General features: G+C 50.6%; 2 protein-coding genes across 2 annotated transcripts; both read right to left on the bottom strand.

The window, feature by feature from the left end:
• Positions 1-778: 778 nt before the first annotated feature.
• On the bottom strand, positions 779-1,797 carry PpBr36_00587 (uncharacterized protein; the record flags this gene model as incomplete). The annotated part of the gene is made up of 3 exons (XM_029887779.1): positions 779-857; positions 979-1,500; positions 1,604-1,797. 3 exons carry the CDS (start codon positions 1,795-1,797, stop codon positions 779-781), a joined length of 795 nt encoding a protein of 264 aa, XP_029751569.1.
• A 1,886-nt stretch (positions 1,798-3,683) lies between these two features.
• On the bottom strand, positions 3,684-16,782 carry PpBr36_00588 (uncharacterized protein; the record flags this gene model as incomplete). Its single annotated transcript, XM_029887780.1, has 13 exons — positions 3,684-3,741; positions 3,820-5,750; positions 5,872-6,613; positions 6,930-6,990; positions 7,077-7,158; positions 7,409-7,465; positions 7,538-10,001; positions 10,081-14,557; positions 14,623-14,660; positions 15,024-16,406; positions 16,473-16,506; positions 16,605-16,652; positions 16,728-16,782. 13 exons carry the CDS (start codon positions 16,780-16,782, stop codon positions 3,684-3,686), a joined length of 11,430 nt encoding a protein of 3,809 aa, XP_029751574.1.
• Positions 16,783-17,158: the final 376 nt, after the last annotated feature.

Below are 17,158 nucleotides of genomic sequence, written 5' to 3' on the forward strand. Positions count from 1 at the left end.
CAGACACACTTCCGCAAGGTCAGGCTTGGTCGCAGGAGGTAACATAACCCTTTGCATTTGGCCTCGTTTTTCTACAATTGTGTTACATAGCTTTTTCTTTGATCTCATGCCCCAGGTGTCAGTCGGGTGTTGATGTTACAGTACGAGTGTAGGAACTAGGAATGTTTATTTTTGAGTGATGGTGGGGGTAAGTAGGTACGGCAAGTTTAATGCTGAGCTAAAATAAAATAAAAAAAGAAAATAAAATAAAAAAGAGAAAAAGAAAAAGAAAAAGAAAATGAAAAAGAAAAGCAAAGTACGAGGTCTGTAACAGCTACACATGATAAACCCGAAGGGCTATCAAGGCAAATTTTGCACCGACTGGATGTAGCGGGCCGACTTGTCCGTTTAAGTTTTCAAAGCGTTGGCCCATAGTGCCGGCCTTTCCAACCATAGGGGGCACTGGTTGTACTAAACCTTGACATCCACTTTTGAAGCACGTACCTGAACATGTAGAGCCGGCCACCAAGAAGACTTGGCTACTTCTGTAGAGGCCCATGAGATGATGATGGGAGATGGCTGCTGTGGAAAACGTCTTTGGTTTCTTTTTTCTTTAAATCCTAACATAAACAGAATGAAATAACAACAAGCAATCATGAAATGCCCTATTGACCAGACGCCGAGTTGACCCTGTAAAAGAATAATATGATACGTACTCGGGCCAGATCGGACCCGATGAGTAGATGAAGCGTATGAAGGGGGGAAATAGTTTGTATGTGACCTTTTTTTTTTCTCTTGTTCAGTCGCTATCGTCTATGGCATCACCCCCTGAGCCGGGATTAACTTCTGTAACCTCGCCAGTCGCAGCTGACCAGTAACTATGGCGAAATCAAGTTAGCGAGCCGAGTCAGGATTTTGGGAAATAAATTGCCTAATGATGCGAGAAAAAACAGCTGCGCAAAAGAAGAAGAAAAAAAAAAAAGGGGGGGGNNGACTCACGCCAAAACCTGTATCTTGAACTCGCTAAAGCATACAGAAAACAGCTTGAGTAGCCTTGTCTGCCGGCTGTCGAGCACGTCGCCTTCCCTGCAGACGTCGTAGCCGGTGCTGCCCTCGCCGTTCTCACCGCCGAGCACGACGCGGCCCTTGATGAGCCTCGTGGGGACGCCGAGCTTGCGGAGCTCGGGCTCGATCGAGTGCGCAAGAGGAACGTCGTACTCCTGCGGCACCTCGCCTCCCGTGCTGTAGACGATGCCCGGCGGGATTGAAAAGTCCCTGGGCGCGACGGCGCCGGCGCGCGCAAAGTCGACTGACGTGATCGAGTCCAGGTACGACAGCAGCTCGGCGGCGGGCCGGTTGGTGAAGATGAGCCCGACGGTGCCGGCCAGGTGCGACGTCAGCTTGTGCAGGCCCTCGGCCTGCTCGTCCTCAGCCGTCTGGCCCAGGGCCCGGGCCATGAGTTTGGTCTTGCCGAAGAACATGCTGTTTTCGGTCTCGTTAGCTTCCCGGGATTTCTGCATCCTTCGGCGCATCATGAAATGTGCAAAGTAGCCGGCCCCTCAAAAGCAGAGAGCGGCGGACGGGCTACGAAAGAAAAGAAGAAGAAGAAGCAAAAAAAACGTACCGGCTGTCACCCGACAGCTCCCGTCGCACATCCTTGAGGTTGTTGTTGCGCATGTTGTCGACGCTAAAGACGAAGAGGTGCTGGTACTGAGGCACACATTCTCGGATGTTGGCGAATAGCTGCTCCTTCTGCTCACGCGTCTTCTTGGTCACATTGGTCATGTGGACCACCTTTGCTCGTTTTGACTTGGGCATCGCGACTGTCTGAGGCTGTGCGAGTTGAAAAAGAACGAAGGGGCGGGGTGGCGACGGCGCCTTATTTCTCCTTTATGGTGCGTGGTTTGAATGCTCCCGGAGCTATCCACGAATCTGAAGTCTCTTGGTTCGCAGGATCTGGTAATGAGTTTGTTGCGATATCAACTTGTACTAGTCAAACCGGGCGAACGTCGCAAGCGATATGCCTCGAGGCTGGTCTGCGCCATGGGAACTTTTGGGCGGTGAGTCCCGGAAGAAAAATATCAGCGCTTCGGGACCCCGCATCTGCGAGCCCACATTTCACTATCGGCGCTATCGATTGACCCACGAAATCCGTCTCCTGTCTCATAGAGAATATATCAGGACGGTCAGGTTTCTGAATGCCACTTGGTGTGGCTCATGGTAATAATACAAAGTCTTTACCCATTCGTTTTTTTTTTTTTTTTTCCCACACCTACTCTGTGGTTACAATTAAGTGCATCATGCCGCCAAACCCTCTATCAGCATAAGATCGTAATTTCTCTACACAAGCCAGTTAAGCATGTTGCGTATTCATTGCCCATAATGATGAAGCAAAGCAACCTCTTCCCCGGAACCAAATTCTGACTGTCAAGTCTCCAAGTCTCATGCTAGGAAGTCCTGGTTAGGAAACTGGAGGAGTGAAATCGGGCACATGCGTGCTGACACGCTGCGCCAGATCGACCTGGCCGTGACAACAAGATGTGCGTGGATTAATTAGGTTACCAGGGCTGCCTTTTTGCATATCGCCCGGCTCAAGACACTTGAGTTCTCTCAACTTGGTGTTTAATCGTAATAATCACACCTCTCATCAATATGCGTCCTGAGCTGCGCAAGTAGATGGTGGGCTGCCCGACTAATCGGGTAATTAATTATTAACTGGGGTTCGGCTATGCCGCAGCCAGATATTTATACCAAGTCTATGACTAGACTACCTCTCGACTTCAAAAACTACTCGATTATTTATAGCAAAGTAGATTGGAGAGTGATTTGTAGGGATTTTATTTTTCCTCAAAATCATTTTCATATATTTACTTCTGCAATGCGGGTTTTAATCAACACATTTCACAAATCACCTGCTTGCCTCGTTCACGGTTTATGAACACTCCAGGGAATCAAATGTTTAAAATCTCTTACCTTTTGACTGTTGGCGCTTTCAGCGTTTCGGTGATTGCTGCTCCAGTGCCAGGCCCATCCGGCGGCGGAGTCGGCCATCCTGGCGTTGGCGCCCCCTCTTCAGGCACCACAGTCCCTTCCGTTCACGATTCGAATTCTCGTGAGCCCCATGCCAGCACAGGAGGTGGCGAAGGAGAAGTAAAGGCTTCCGAGGGAGATGAGAAAAACCCTGCAAACGCGGCCTGGAACAAATTGTGTTACCGAGTTCGGGAAAAGGTCTACGACAAATTTGCCCCCCACAGTCCTTTCGGCCACGATTCGAATTCTCGTGAGCCCCATGCCAGCACGGGAGGTGGCGAAGGAGAAGTAAAGGCTTCCGAGGGAGATGAGAAAAACCCTGCAAACGCGGCCTGGAACAAATTGTGTTACCGAATTCGGGAAAAGGTCTACGACAAGTTTGCACCGCACAGTCCTTTCGGCCACCAAAACCCGGAAGGTACAGGATATGTAAATTGGCAACAGGATGAGATAATTTCAGAACATGACCTTGATCGGGAATGGGATAGGTCTCGCAAAGAATTGTCAAAGATCTTGGCCGACTCGCACAAACTTCTGGCGGAGATCGATAAAGAAAACCGACGCCAACAGAGTGGGAGAAAGAAAAATGACAAGTTTGCCTCTGAAGAGAACAAAGGATTCGAAACTCGCTAGAGAATCTAAATTTATACAGGAGTCAACCAGTAGCTATGCCCTCAGGCCATGTATACGTAGTTACCACCCTCGCGTTCAATGTATTCCTTATCGATGAGTCTGCGTTATGAATGTCAGAATATCACCATGGAAGAAGATGAGACACACCAAAGGAAGTCGTGGATGGAGTGAACGTACTTTTCAATATTGGCCTTGATTTCCGCCGGCTCCAATGCACCCCTACGCCGCGTCTGCTCAATGACCTCGGCCACCAGCTGGGCGTGCGGCAGCGTTTTGCGGCTCTTCATTATGCGCACTATCGCCGCCTGCGTCTCGAACTGTCGGTCTGCCGCCACCCGCTCATGCGTCTCCTTGTTCTCGGCCTTGGTCTCCTTGAGCTGAATTTGGTTGATCTTGATGCGGATCTTGGGGTCCGTGAAACCCTTGTTGACTGTAAATGTGTCGTCCTTGCCGACATCCCTTCCCTTGGGCGCCTTTGCCAGCACTCGGGCCTTACCGCAGGCGAGAGACTGCAGCGTTCGCTGGAGCAAGTCGCCAGAAAGGCCGCAGGCTTTCTCGATCTCTTCGTAGGACAGTGGCTCGTCGATCTCGACGCTGTTGAACAATGCCAGAACCGCAGCCTGATGCGCGCTCATGACAAGCTCCTTTGTGCCTCGTGGGAATGTCGCTTTGATGACACATTGGCTCAGGCTGTGCTTCCAGGTCAATTTCCGCCCCTCGTGCTTGTTCTTGTAGTACTGTTCAAAGTGTTGAAGATTCTCAAGAATGCCGTCAGGCAGGACCACGGCCGGATCATCCGGGTAGGACGGCCAAGCAGACGCTGATAATACATTGACGTTGAGGTCAATCTTGCTGAGTTTGTTTGCCCTATCAGACGATCTCCGCCATTCTTTGTATGCAGCGAGCTCCTCCTTGCCAACTTCTTGATCCTTGAACATCTGCTCAAGGTTGTGCGTAAACTGTGACCCGCACTCAACCTTCAATTTGGCAAGCATAGTCCGCTCGGCATCTTGGCTTGCACTGCGTCCCATGAGCAATCTCCTAGCAAGATCGCGTTTGTAAAAGGCTTCAAAAACATCCTTGCCCTGAATGAACCTGAAAAGCTCGAGGCCGTTATCGAGTTGCCTGTTGAGCTCGGCGTCCTCATCGCCTGCGCTGGCAACGTCAGCTCGCTCCGTCTCCGTGCGATCTTTGTAATCACCCATTAACGATGGCGGCAGCGCTTTTAGACCTCCACGCAGCAGCATGTCGATGTACTTGGCAACCCGCTCGCCGACATCGGTACCCGTGTTCTTCGCTGCTTTATCGTTCATGAAACGACAGAAGGCGTCTCGCATGTTTTTCCTGAAATCATCGTTCCCTCCAAAAGCATCACGTATGATGTTGAGAAGTTTGCGCTGCAGCTCCAGGAGTAGAACCACCATCTCGTCGCCCCGTTCCGTGTCACTAATGATTTTGGAACCGGTGGAAATTGCGTATTCCTCCCAGGGGCCACGAAGGTCCATGTGCTGTCCCGTCAAGCGGAGGAGCTCATAAAGTCCTCTAAGAGACTCGATATCTGCCTCTCCAATCAAGCGAGCAACTTCAGTGACGCCCAGTAGTTTGTCGGTATGGTCCTGAATGGCTATCCTTTGTATGTCGCTCATGAGCTCTCTCTTGGTGGTGCTGTCAAAATTGTAGACATTGCACCGCGTGTCCTCGCGGTTTATGAGCACACGTACTGACGCAATGTAATCCTTCAGGTCGTAGTTTTCGCTCTTTTCCAGGGCAAAAGTCTCAAAGTATCGGGCCGATTCGTCGAGCAGAGGTTCCTCAAAGTCCTTCCCATATACGTTGAAAACGTGAAGCATTTTTACGGCATCCTTCAGCAGTGCTCCATCGAACATCTTATCTCCTGCCCGATCCAGCGAAACCAGTTGCAACATCCCGTTGATGACCTTCCGGCCTGGCAGGTCATCTTTGCGATCGGCCTGCAGCCCGTCTGAGTGTCGCGAGCCAAAAATGACACGTCGGAAAGAAGTTATAGTTACGTCGTTAAGGTCGTGATCCTTGCCCTGCTTAACTATGTATGTGCGGTCCAGGTAGCTAAACAGAGACCGTATGACAACCTAGACATGGAAGGATGAATCAGTATTTCGGGCAGCATCTTGAGGGGTATGTGGAAATGAAGGCCTAAGATGTGTAGATGCACGCCAACTTGGTGTTCATTTCGCATTTTTATCCACATACCGATTTGCGACTCCAGTCCTTCCAGTATTGATGCACTATCCTGACCATGTCGATTTCGGACCCGTTATCTTTCGCCCTGACCTTGGGAAGGACCTCTTCCCTCACATAACCGTCACAGCGATTCTGCAGTATCTTGAACAGTTTGGCGCTCTCATCTCGGCGACATATGCTCTCGACGTGCCTGTATAGCCGGTCCAGAGGCTGCCGCGGTTGCCGACCTTGGAAGATGTCTTGCAGGGCAGACTCCAGTTCATTGTACGCCCTTGCATAGTAGTCGTCGACTGCTGGGGTCTGCTGCGGCTTGAGGTTCTTCACGACCAGCTTTCTGGCCCCAAGGTACGTCTTGAGCGCCGGCGCGGCCTGTGGTGGCCGGACGAAGCCTGCGTGCCCTCCAAAGCCGGCCATGTTGCTGTCCGTGGCCGGGCGTTTCCCAAAGGCCTTTGCGCTCATGGTGGTGGTGCCAGGCTGCTCGGGTCGGATTCGCTTGGGGTCGGGGTCGTGGTCGGCCGGCGGGCCGCCCCAGTACGCCAGAGGATTCGAGTCAACTCGGTGCCGGCGTTTGGGTTGGCCTTGGGAAGGTGGAGATGATGTTGCTGCGGCAGCTCCGTCGCCAATATTAAATGTTGGAAGCATGAAACCAGTCAAGTCCTGGATCGACCGGAAATGAGGAGGAATGAAGGTCGTAAAATCGTGAAATAGGTCCTTGTGGTTTTTGTCTGCCTTTGGACCCTTGCCTAGTTGACTGGATGAAGGTTAGGTAGGTGGTGGAGGTTGACCGTGGCCACCGCGGCTCAACGGTCGCTTGGGGTCCAGTCTAGACGGGCATCTGCTTGTCAATGCGGAAAGTTTGGCTTGAGACCAAATACTGATTTTGTTTGGATGAAGCCCAGCACTGTGAAAAGTGGTAAATTAGGAGCGTCTGGTTGTTTGTGTAGCATTGAGGGTTGGCCAGAGGAGAATGTGGTGTCCGTTTTTCGCTGGCATTTGATCCTTCCTCATCGCCGGCAATGGCGTTCCTGTCCGCCGTTTGTTTAAATCCGCTATCCATCCGATCTTACCTGCCAATCAACGATTCATGACGGCTCGATAGGCGATAAGCCCCGCCATCAGCTCCAGTTCCTACTCATACAGTGATGATTACCGACGCAATTCCACAAGCTTCCCCGCAATTTGAGACAGTCAAGTGGAGCTGGGCCTCTTCATACTTAACAAGTAGGTACCTCCGAAATTGAAGTACTTGATTACCGTACCCGGCTTGTGAGTCCTTACGACTATCAGGTTTGCGTCCTAACTTCTTGTTTTCTCATTGTCACTATGTGCGGCCGCTTAATTTTCTTTTCTTTTCTTTTTCTAATTACGCATTAAGTCAATCAATCACACTTAGAACTAGATCGATAGCTATCTAATGTGCATAGAGGGGTGCTTCAACAGCAAAACTTTCCGACTCTTTTTCCTATTCTGGATTAAGATGCGCCTCTATGTGCTCAAAACATCATCCCATCCATGATATGACATGTACCGTCAAGCCTTATCATACTTTGCTTAATGCCCGTTGATTTGATACATTGACCTTATCAGGCGTATGCAGCCCAGCCTATGACAAAGTATTAATTTAATTAGTAACAAGTCACGACGGACATGGTTATGGTTGCCCAGAACTGGAGACGCCAAAGAACACATTCAAGTACTTGCCAGAAAATAGACATGCCAGGTTTCTCTCCGAAGTCGCCTGGTTTATCAGGTCGTTCACAGTCGCAGTGACACTCAGCGTCTTGGAAAGTTTCTTGCGCACCACCTCGAGCGCTCTCTCCGCCTCCGATGGCTCGTTCACCACCTTGCGGTGCTCCGCCACGGCCTTGACGTCGACACCTGGAGCCCCCGTCTCGTTGTCGCGCGATGTCGTTGTGTCCTGAAGCTTTGCCAGCCGTACCGGTGATATGGACCAAGAGTACAGCGGGTCGTACCGCAGCACGTCCAGGATCGTCATGATGGAGTAGGTCTCCTCCCGTAGCGCATCCATGGTGAACTCGCAGCACCGTCGGAACACGCCCTCCGTCTTGGTGATTCCCATGCCGTCTACAATATCCCGTGTCAGGCGGAACGGGACGAGCTCCGGCACGGGCAGGATGCGGCCCATCTCGAATGCTATGCCCAGGTCGATATGCACCACCTCGCCGGTCCGGCTGTCCAACAGGATGTTGTGGCCGTGTCGGTCACCCAATCCCAATACGTGGCCCAGCATTGAGATGGCGGCTGTCGTGCGCGTGTATGCCAGTCTTCGAACAAACCATTCATCGGGGTCTGGGAAGTGTTCCATGAAGAAATACCGCATCACCGGCGGGAAGCGCTCTGTCGCTTTGCGATACGCCCGGATGCGCTCTTCAACCGGCTTGCCTTGGGCATTCGAGATCTCCTTACGGCACTGGCTGCCCCTCCACAGCTTGGGGTAATATCGCTCGTGCGCCGGTATGAGATAGTCGTGCAGCGGGATCGTGTTAGGTACAAACTCGATCAGACCAGTAGATGTCGTAAGCGGGACGACCTTGTATGTGCGGATACCCAGGTTTCGTTGCCGAGTAGTGCGGTGGAGCTTGAGCACCGACGACACAGCCGCGAACACCTGCTCCATGATGGCATCTTGCCGGAGATCATCGTTGCCACCTTTGACAAGCTGCTTGTATCTGACTCCATCGCTGCCTACTGCTGTCAGGATCTTTGGAGCGCTCAGTCCGGACGCTATACTCATCTCTGGTTCCAGTTTGACAATGACTGGTACTGTGGAATAGTCGCAGTCCACCCGTAGCTCCATCTGCATGGTCGGCGGTGGGATGCGATACTTGAACAGGGAATCCTGAAGAGGCTTAGCTTGTGCGTGATTATGGATAGCGACCTTCTGCCCCTGCTTGTAGCCCTTCTCTGGGCCTCGATCAATGGCCAGAGCGTAGTACTTGGCGTTGGTGTAATTGACAGCCTGCCAAATACTGTAGACCTTTTTGTGCTTGCCGAGGTGCTCTGAAATCCTGACCAATGCCTTGTTGCGAAGGACTGCGATTTCGTCCTCCTTGTTGATCTTGGATTTCATCCCTGACCATATTTGGTACATGCCGTGATAGGGATGCTCGCAGCATATCCGGAAGACAAGGCTTTGCAGCAGCTTGTGAAAGCTGGTTTCTGCTTCCTGCAGGCGCGAAGTAAGCTGGTTGATCAATGGAGCAAATTTGCGACTGGGAACCTTGTGCAGATGGGCTTGCACTGCTTGGGTGGTAGCTTGCTCCTCCGATCGTTCCAGCCAGAGTGCTGTGAACCGCAGCGCATCATCATTGTGCTCATCCGAGGCTGACAGAGATAACAAGTAATTCTCCAGGCTCAGCTGTACGAATTGACTGCGTGTCTGTTCAATACGTCGCAGCTCTTGTCGATCCAGATCTAACCAAGTCCTGGCCTTGTTCAACATGCCGGTATACTTCTGCTTGAGCATCTGGTCTTTAGTTTTGGACACAATCGCACTCAGCTGGGTGACCTCATCGCTTTTCCCCTTCTCGAGTCCTTTGAGGCGGTTAAGATCAGCCAGGCTGTCTGGATTCTGCAGCTGTTCGTCGCAGAAAACAGCAAATTGGTGATAGACTTTTCCAGCCGCCTTGCCTTCGTTGTTGCCTCGAAGTTCCTTCAAAGCCGGCTGTAAATATTTTCGCTGGATTTCCTCAGAGCTTTCAAGCTTCGCCACTGACACTTGATGCCCAATACTGGCCAAAAGGTCGGCACGATTGACGTCAATTGTCTGCTTTTTGAGGGCACACTCCCCTTCAATGCTTTGTAGCATGCGGATCGATGGAATCATCTCGCCATAATCCCAAAAGGAGTTTGCAACCTCCACCTTGATCGCCGCATCAACACTGAGACCCATAGCCTCGCACGGCTGAATGAGATTGTTGAGCGAGGTGGATATGTTTAGTGACTCTTGTGTGGCGTCGTGGTATCTGAAGATTCCGGCTGATAGTAGCAGCGCCTGCACTTCCAATGTTCCGGTCATGGCAGCCGTGAGCTTCTGGGATTTTTGAAAGTGGCTATGCTGACTGAGCAAGCTCAAAGTTGACTCCCGACATGAAAGAATCTGACGGACGTCATCATATCTGGAAAAGTTGGTATGTTAGCAGTCCATCCCAGTGAAAAAAAAAAAAAAAACTAGCATCAAGTTTCTTGTTCATGTACCTTCCACTCATCATCCAGTCAGACCTCCTCTCAAATCTGCGATAGAGCGCGTCCACGCTGTCATGGATGGTGAGTGACTCGTCGATTTCTGTCAGGGCAGCTAGAGCACCAAGGTGCTGCCGCAAATGGAAGGCTTTCAGACTTCCACTCGTCAGGTAGCGGATAGTGCTTGCTAGACCCTGATGAACAGCCTGCTGGGCAGAAATTAGATCAGTCGCCTGATGTATGCTCTGATAAGCCTTATACATAGTGACTGCGCGGTGGTCTTGGTTCGGAGGGACGGGCAGGTTCCATATCGCCAGGCGCCGGGCAGTCTCAAAAGTGCTGCCAATGCTGGATGACTGACCATCCAGGCCTTGTTGGGTCTGTAGGAGCGAGTGAGCCAGTCCCGAGAGGCCAAGTTCTCCCAGCGTTCGTACCATAGACTGCCCGTCCTTGCTTGCAGACTGGTCCCTGCGCCTGACATGATCGTCGAGCTGGGCGCCACGAAATGCCAGGCTCTTCATGCCGTCCTTCTCATACTCGAGTCTAGAGAGGACGTTGTCGAGATTCGAGATTTGGGGGAGTCCATAGTACGCGTCTGGGTCGTCGATATTCTCAAAGATCTCCAGGAGAATCTCAGTCGAGTCAGTAGTATCCAGGTCCCTCGCAGCCGACGATCTGCGAGAAGTCTTCTGGCTAGCCTCTGAAAAGGCAATCTCGGCAAAAACAAGGGCGACTTTGTACATCCCACATCTTGTAGCTGCGGTCGATAACGCAGCAAGATCTATCTCGAGCCACGCGGAGCGATCCGCTATAGAGGTTTCATTTGGGAGTGGTTGTGTTCTCAGAAAAAGCACCGTGTTGATGAGAAGCTTTATATTCTCTCTCGCCAGAGGGGTGTTCATGACAAGCCACTCTTTGAGACTATCAGATAGCTTCCGTCGGACTGTCTGCTGCGTATCCAGCTGCAGAAAGAGCACAAGATGAACGATGAAAGGAAAAACTTGATCTGCAAACGATTTCGACTTGAGCAGAAGCGGAGGTAACTGGGCCAAGATTGTATAGTTGCTGATAGATTTGGCGAGAAACACAGCCATCGACTGCGACCAGTCCAGAGTGTCAATGCGACCACGACTGAAAAGCTCAGCATCAATAACTTGGGGAACCTCAACATAGTCAGAAGGGGGGATGTTATACGGAGCCCAATCCGAGGAAGCGTGAACAGCTTCAGAGAGACTGTCTTGGCAGGCCATGGACAGAGAGTTATCCTGGGCAGCAGTTGTTTCCGTGACGATCTTACGCAAGGCAGCTTCTGCCAAGCCAGCTGTTGCACAATCACGGTCTGTTATCAATGCTTCAATGGCTTCCAGGATTCCCTCTTCTGAACCCAAGTCCCGCCCAGCTAACTTTGCATAATCAGCTAGGCGAGACTCTCGTAAGAGCTTCTCTTGGACCTCCCCTGATGCCGCAAAGGATTTGCCAACCACACGGCCCGCCCAGGTGAGATAGTTGGCATGAAGAGATTCGGCTTTGCAGCTCTCCCAGACCATTGTGCTGTGCTTGATCGCACCATCGTCCGTGTCAATGACATCCTTGGAGCCCGGAGGAGGTGTCTTGAAGTCCCCGCAGAGCATCGCAAGGGCCAAGTCTCTCGAGGACTGATTCAATAGCCGGTGTCGATTAGCACCATCCTTGAGAATCTCGAGTAGAAGGCTGGACTCGTGAGTTTCCTTCTCTGCATTTCCCGAGGTGCCGATTTGCGCAGCTGCCTGGGTGATCTTTTTAAAAGCCTGGAGCTGAGACTCGTCTCTGAAGGCGTTAGATTCATATGAGGCGAGAAATTCGGTGAACCACTTGTGAAAAGTCTGAGCGTTGCTCTTGGTTGCCTTGAACTGACTTTCCTGAGTGGTACTTGACTGACTGGACTCAAGGAACAGCCGTAAGGATGCAAGTGTGGAGAGTGCATAGCCAGCAAGGAAGGTCGGCACTCGAGCAAGGTGGTTTGCTCCAGCTGAGATCAGATAACGAGTGATTCCAAGTGCATCATCGGCGCATTCGGGGTCTCCAATGTAGGGACGTATGGAGTGAAGAATCATCTCGAGAGGATACGACGAGACAGCATGGTCTCCAGCCAGACAGACTAAGATTCGCACCTTTCGGATAACTGCGCATGCGTGCAAAGGACCCATGGCCGTTTGAACGGTGTTTAGGAGCTTGCGGCAGACCGACACAACCAGCGCAGGACTCCAAAGACTTTCCAACTCGTGCTGTGTCCTCCCGCAAATATGTTCCAGTTCTTGTGTGAGATGCCTGGCTCTAAACAAGGGCTGTTGATTTGGGGGTAAAATTACTTCAGAATGTCCGAACCCCTTGATTTTTGCGCTAATGTCGGCTGCATATTTGAGTCTGGGATTTTTAGCAAAACACTTGGTCTCGATTGGATCCTCTTGGTCGATGATGTCGAAGAGAATCCCGACGATGTCCACAAACTCGAGATTAACGTGTTGATAGAACAACTCCTTGCCCATGATTCGCCTGACGATGCTCTCGCTCGTGGCGTGTTTGTCCCTGCTGGCATTTTTCTGGCCACAAATGTCATTTGCCACGCTATATGCCATCACCCTAGCAAAGTTTTCCTGTATCAGTTTAGCGGTGGTGGTCTTTAGCCTTTGTACCAGATCCGCTGCTTGGTCTTCCTGGCCTCGCATCATCATGAGGGATATGGCTTCTGATTTGGCTTGTTCGAGCAGCTCCTCCAGGCTTGAAAATCCAAAAATTGCGTACGGTATGGTCTCGAGGCTGGATGATTCCAGCCATGTGTACAGTAGCTGCGGCGTGAAGAGCCGGAAAAGTTCCTTTGGGCTCTTGAGGTCTAGATAATCTGCAACACAGGACAAACATGTCTGCGCATGACAGACGGAGCTTGAAATGTGACCCGAGGTCTCGAAGATCGTGTAGATTCCCCGGCGCAAAGTTGTCGGCCATTGTCGTGCAATCTCCGCAAGGAGATAGAGACGAAATGCGATGCCTTCCCTGTGGTCTGAATCTGTAGGAAGACAATCCAGGATGTCAAGAAAAAGCTCATCGTGAACTTTGAAAACATAAAGCTCAAAAATCTTTGGAAGTTTCGAACCAATGTTGAATTTCAACCAAAGAGCGCCCTCCTTGATTAATGAAAAGAGGGAAGAACGGCAAGACTTGTAGTTGAGAGTTGTACCGTAATCTGGCTTCTTTTCAAGCAGAGTAAACAAAAGATCAGCCAGGCGCGCCTGAGCCCTCTGGGAAAGATTATTACCAGGCGAGCCCTTGTCCACCAGAAACAAGTAGAGGTCTCCTATTGGGCCCGAAAGCTCTTGGTCGTCACTCCAGACTGGGATCAGTAGCTCGATCATATCAATGCAAACTCCCAGTACCACCTCGCATGCAGCGTTATCCTCGCCAATGACCGAGCCTACAGTCTCGATGATGCGCGACGCGTCTGCGGCCCTGATGGTAAAGTCGGACCCAAGGCATTCCTTAAGAAGGCGAGTGCTGTAAAGGAACTCTTCTTCAGAGAGTTGAACAATAGTGCCCACAAAGTCGGTAGGTAGAGTGCCAATGTCTTCTTCATCGTCCAGAAAAAACGATAGCAAACGAAGCCTCATCTTGATGTCCGAGTAAAACCCCTCGTGACTGTACATAAGTCCAAGGTCGCTTCGTGGAAAGGAGACGGCCTTGGAAATTGAGCTTGTTTGACTCTGCTGTGACTCGAATTCATCATCTAGATCCATAAGATCTACACCGGAACTAGATCGTGGTTGAGATGCCTTTTCGTCCAGCATACTTGCCAACTTTGCAAAGAAAGCAAGAAGCGGTTGATCTTTTTGCTGGAATCGAATGAGATCTTGCCTGCAAAGACGCGGCATGAGACCCGTGATTGACTGGAAGCACATATCCGAAAAGTCCTGAGTATCATCCGCAGTCATGATCAAATCGAGTAAAATCTCAACAAGGGTTTGTGTTGACGTCTGAACTTCTCGAGAAAGTGAAATTTTCATCTGATCCAGTTCAGGGACTATCATCAAGGCTGAGAGAGCGCATTGAAGTACGCTCCTTAGCTTATCGGTAGAGATCTTTGCTTTGCTTTGCCTCCAAGTTTCAGCCATCGTGACGGACTCGCTGAGCTTGGGAAGAAGAAGCTCTGCGATCAACTTCCTCGCCGCGTTTGCGTCGGCAGCATCGGTAATATGCCTGGCTTCTTCAAAGTCTGAAGTGTAGGTCTGGGGCTTTGGGCTCTTGCTTCTGACAAATGTACTCGTAGTCCCACTCAGTAGAAGATAGCTCATCAATCCATCATCATTTCTCTGCTGAGACCAATATTGATATACTGGACCACCAGGAACGGGAATGGCGGGTTGCTGTAGCGCGTTTTGACTGCCGCAACAAGCTTTGAGCAAGTTTACAAGATCGATAATACTTGTGGACGTCGAGTTTGACATAGCATACGCACCATCACCTTGAATGAAGCACCGTTAGCTTGATTTCGTCATAGAATAGCGTAGCGGACACGTGAGTACGTACTTGGATTCCACTTTGAGAAGACCCAGCGGATAACATGGCTGCAAGTGATTTGACCCGCCCCTGGTAGCATGGTATTTCGGAGGTGAAGCAAGTGCAGCATCAAAATCAGCGAAGAGTCCGCTACGACAGCCGGACCACTGATGTCTGCAGCCGTGACCATTGTAGTAATACTATCTGCTGTCTCATGATGGGCAAGGATGTCTGACTTAAGTATCGAATGGAGCAGGAAGCTCGCTGCCCGGCTTGTTGCTTGATGACTGACAGAACGCACAGCTACCTGCCATGCCTGCGTCCACAAGGAAGATATCTCTGTGGCTCTTGCCTGAGGATGAAGTGAATAACTGGAGATAGGTCAGCGAAGCCCAGGAAACCGAGTATAGATCAGAACTGAGTAGACATACCTAGCACACGCTATCATTGCCCAAGAAGAAATGTTAGATTGTTTGTGACCCAACAGTCTCACGATGTCATTCATGGCCGAGTAATAATCTTCCCGAGATGGTCTCTCATTCTCAAATGTAAAAGAGAGCAATTGGAGAGCAACAAGCTTCAGACTATCGTCTGGAGAGCTCAACTTTTGGTGGATCCTGTCCTGGCCACCTTCAACCCGGCGACGCTTCCGTGGTTGATCTTGGTCCTGGTCTGTCGGAGGAGATCGCTGTTGCCTGACCTTCCTCGAGTAAAGTAACTCCAGCTGTGCCATGGCCTCAAGAATGGCCCATTTTCGCTCCGAAGATGGATCAAAAGGACGCAAGCCAAAGATCTCGGTCTTGAAATAGTCTACTTTGAGAGAAGAGAAGTCAAGATCTGACAACTGAAGATGCAGCCGATCATCTCGCCTAGAGTATTCAAGCCAAAGCGCGTCCATGAGCTCGAGGATCTCATCTAGCAGCGAGCCATCATCAGCAGCTCGCAGCATTGCATCCAGGTGCGGCACGAGGACAAATAGTGCACGAAGTATCTCATCTCTGACAGAGTTCAAAAGTTTGTCGTTCTTGGATGAATGAGGTTGCCACCAATGCGAGAGCAAGGGCAGCAACTCGCGAGTGACACTGGCTGCCAGTGATAGGTCATCTGCTTGGATTTGAGCTACTATGCCGACGATTGCACCAAGTGTGGTCTGGTGCATGTTGCTCACATTCAGTCCCCGAAGCTGCAGAATTTGTATTAGTTTTCTTGTGATCTCTTTATATCGCAGCGCCAAAGGAGCATTCGTTGCCGAGACGAGCTGGTGGAGGCAAAGTACAATGTCTTCGAGCAGCCTAAGGTTTTTCTGGCTGCCGTGTCGTTGGCTGAAAAAGGAACTAGACCTGTTGGTGGAGGAAGTGCCTGCCACTGTTCCAGGGACGGGAGACCCTCGAGATAGGACCACGAACTCCCTATCCCCATTGTCGAGCAGCCGAGACAAAGACTGAGTGAGAAAATCCACACATGCGAGCCAGCTATCTGCATCGTTTCGACCAAGGTGTTCAACAGTGGCTGGGTTTCCCAGCAGGGCAACAAGCGCCTTGATGTAATCCTGTTGTAATGGTGGTACAAAATCTTGATCGGGCCCAGGCAACGCCTGAGTTATATGGTCAACTACAGCTCGTGCTGCCTTGATCTTTATTTTGGCAGCGCGTTGTGTGATAATCGTGCGGAGTGCTTCAGCACAGAGACCCAATTTGTTCTCTGCCTGGGCTCTCGTGGTCTTGGTGCCACCGTAATAGGTTGATTTCTCTGCTACAGCGCAGTGAAATAGAGCTTCCAGTAACTGATGGATACTCTTATCTTTAAGCGGTTTTCTACATGTATATTAGAGAGTGCATCCAAAGCTCTGCCAAGGATGACCAGGTAGGAGATTCACTTACATTCGGTCCGCGCGGGAAGCAAACTCAATTAACTCTGCGATTCGTCAATGACATGCACAATAGATGGGATGATAAGAGAGAACAAAAATACAAATAAAACTCAAAGTTCGGTGGCGGAACAAACAAGCATACCTTTCAATGCATTGCTGCGCTCAGTCGTCCTTCCGCTTATTATGCTCACTAAAAATTCAATATTAGGATCTTGGTTCTAATATGAACCGTAACCTGGCAACGGCGAGGGGGAACATTGCGTACCGCGAAGATCATCTAAGGACGCGATCGGGCCGGCGGTTACCTTCTTCGGCGGCATGATGATCCAACTCTTGTGAAAGGAAGTCAGGGACTGGAAAATACAACCACCATGGGTGTGATGGGACACTGTTCTTGGTGCAAGTGACTACCGCATTCAATCGGCGTCTAATAAGTAAAGATGTATACCGTCGAATGAATGACCCGACCGAACCAGACCTGTAAGCAACTGATTTGTTCCTTAACAGGCAGTTGCGTGAGGCGTCTCAGGTGCTCAAGGTACTGGCCTCAGTAGACATCGAGGGAAGATTAGGCAGGCTGTTGAAGAAGGATTGCACGCGATAGGCCTAAAAGGATTGCTTAGTCCCCCATTGACGCCAGCCCATCAAATCAAACGCAGTTCATCTCCAGCTATCGTACAAAAAAAAAAAAATTGA

The sequence above is a fragment of the Pyricularia pennisetigena genome, chromosome 2 (genome assembly GCF_004337985.1).
Source record: "Pyricularia pennisetigena strain Br36 chromosome 2, whole genome shotgun sequence".
Taxonomy (NCBI): domain Eukaryota; kingdom Fungi; phylum Ascomycota; class Sordariomycetes; order Magnaporthales; family Pyriculariaceae; genus Pyricularia; species Pyricularia pennisetigena.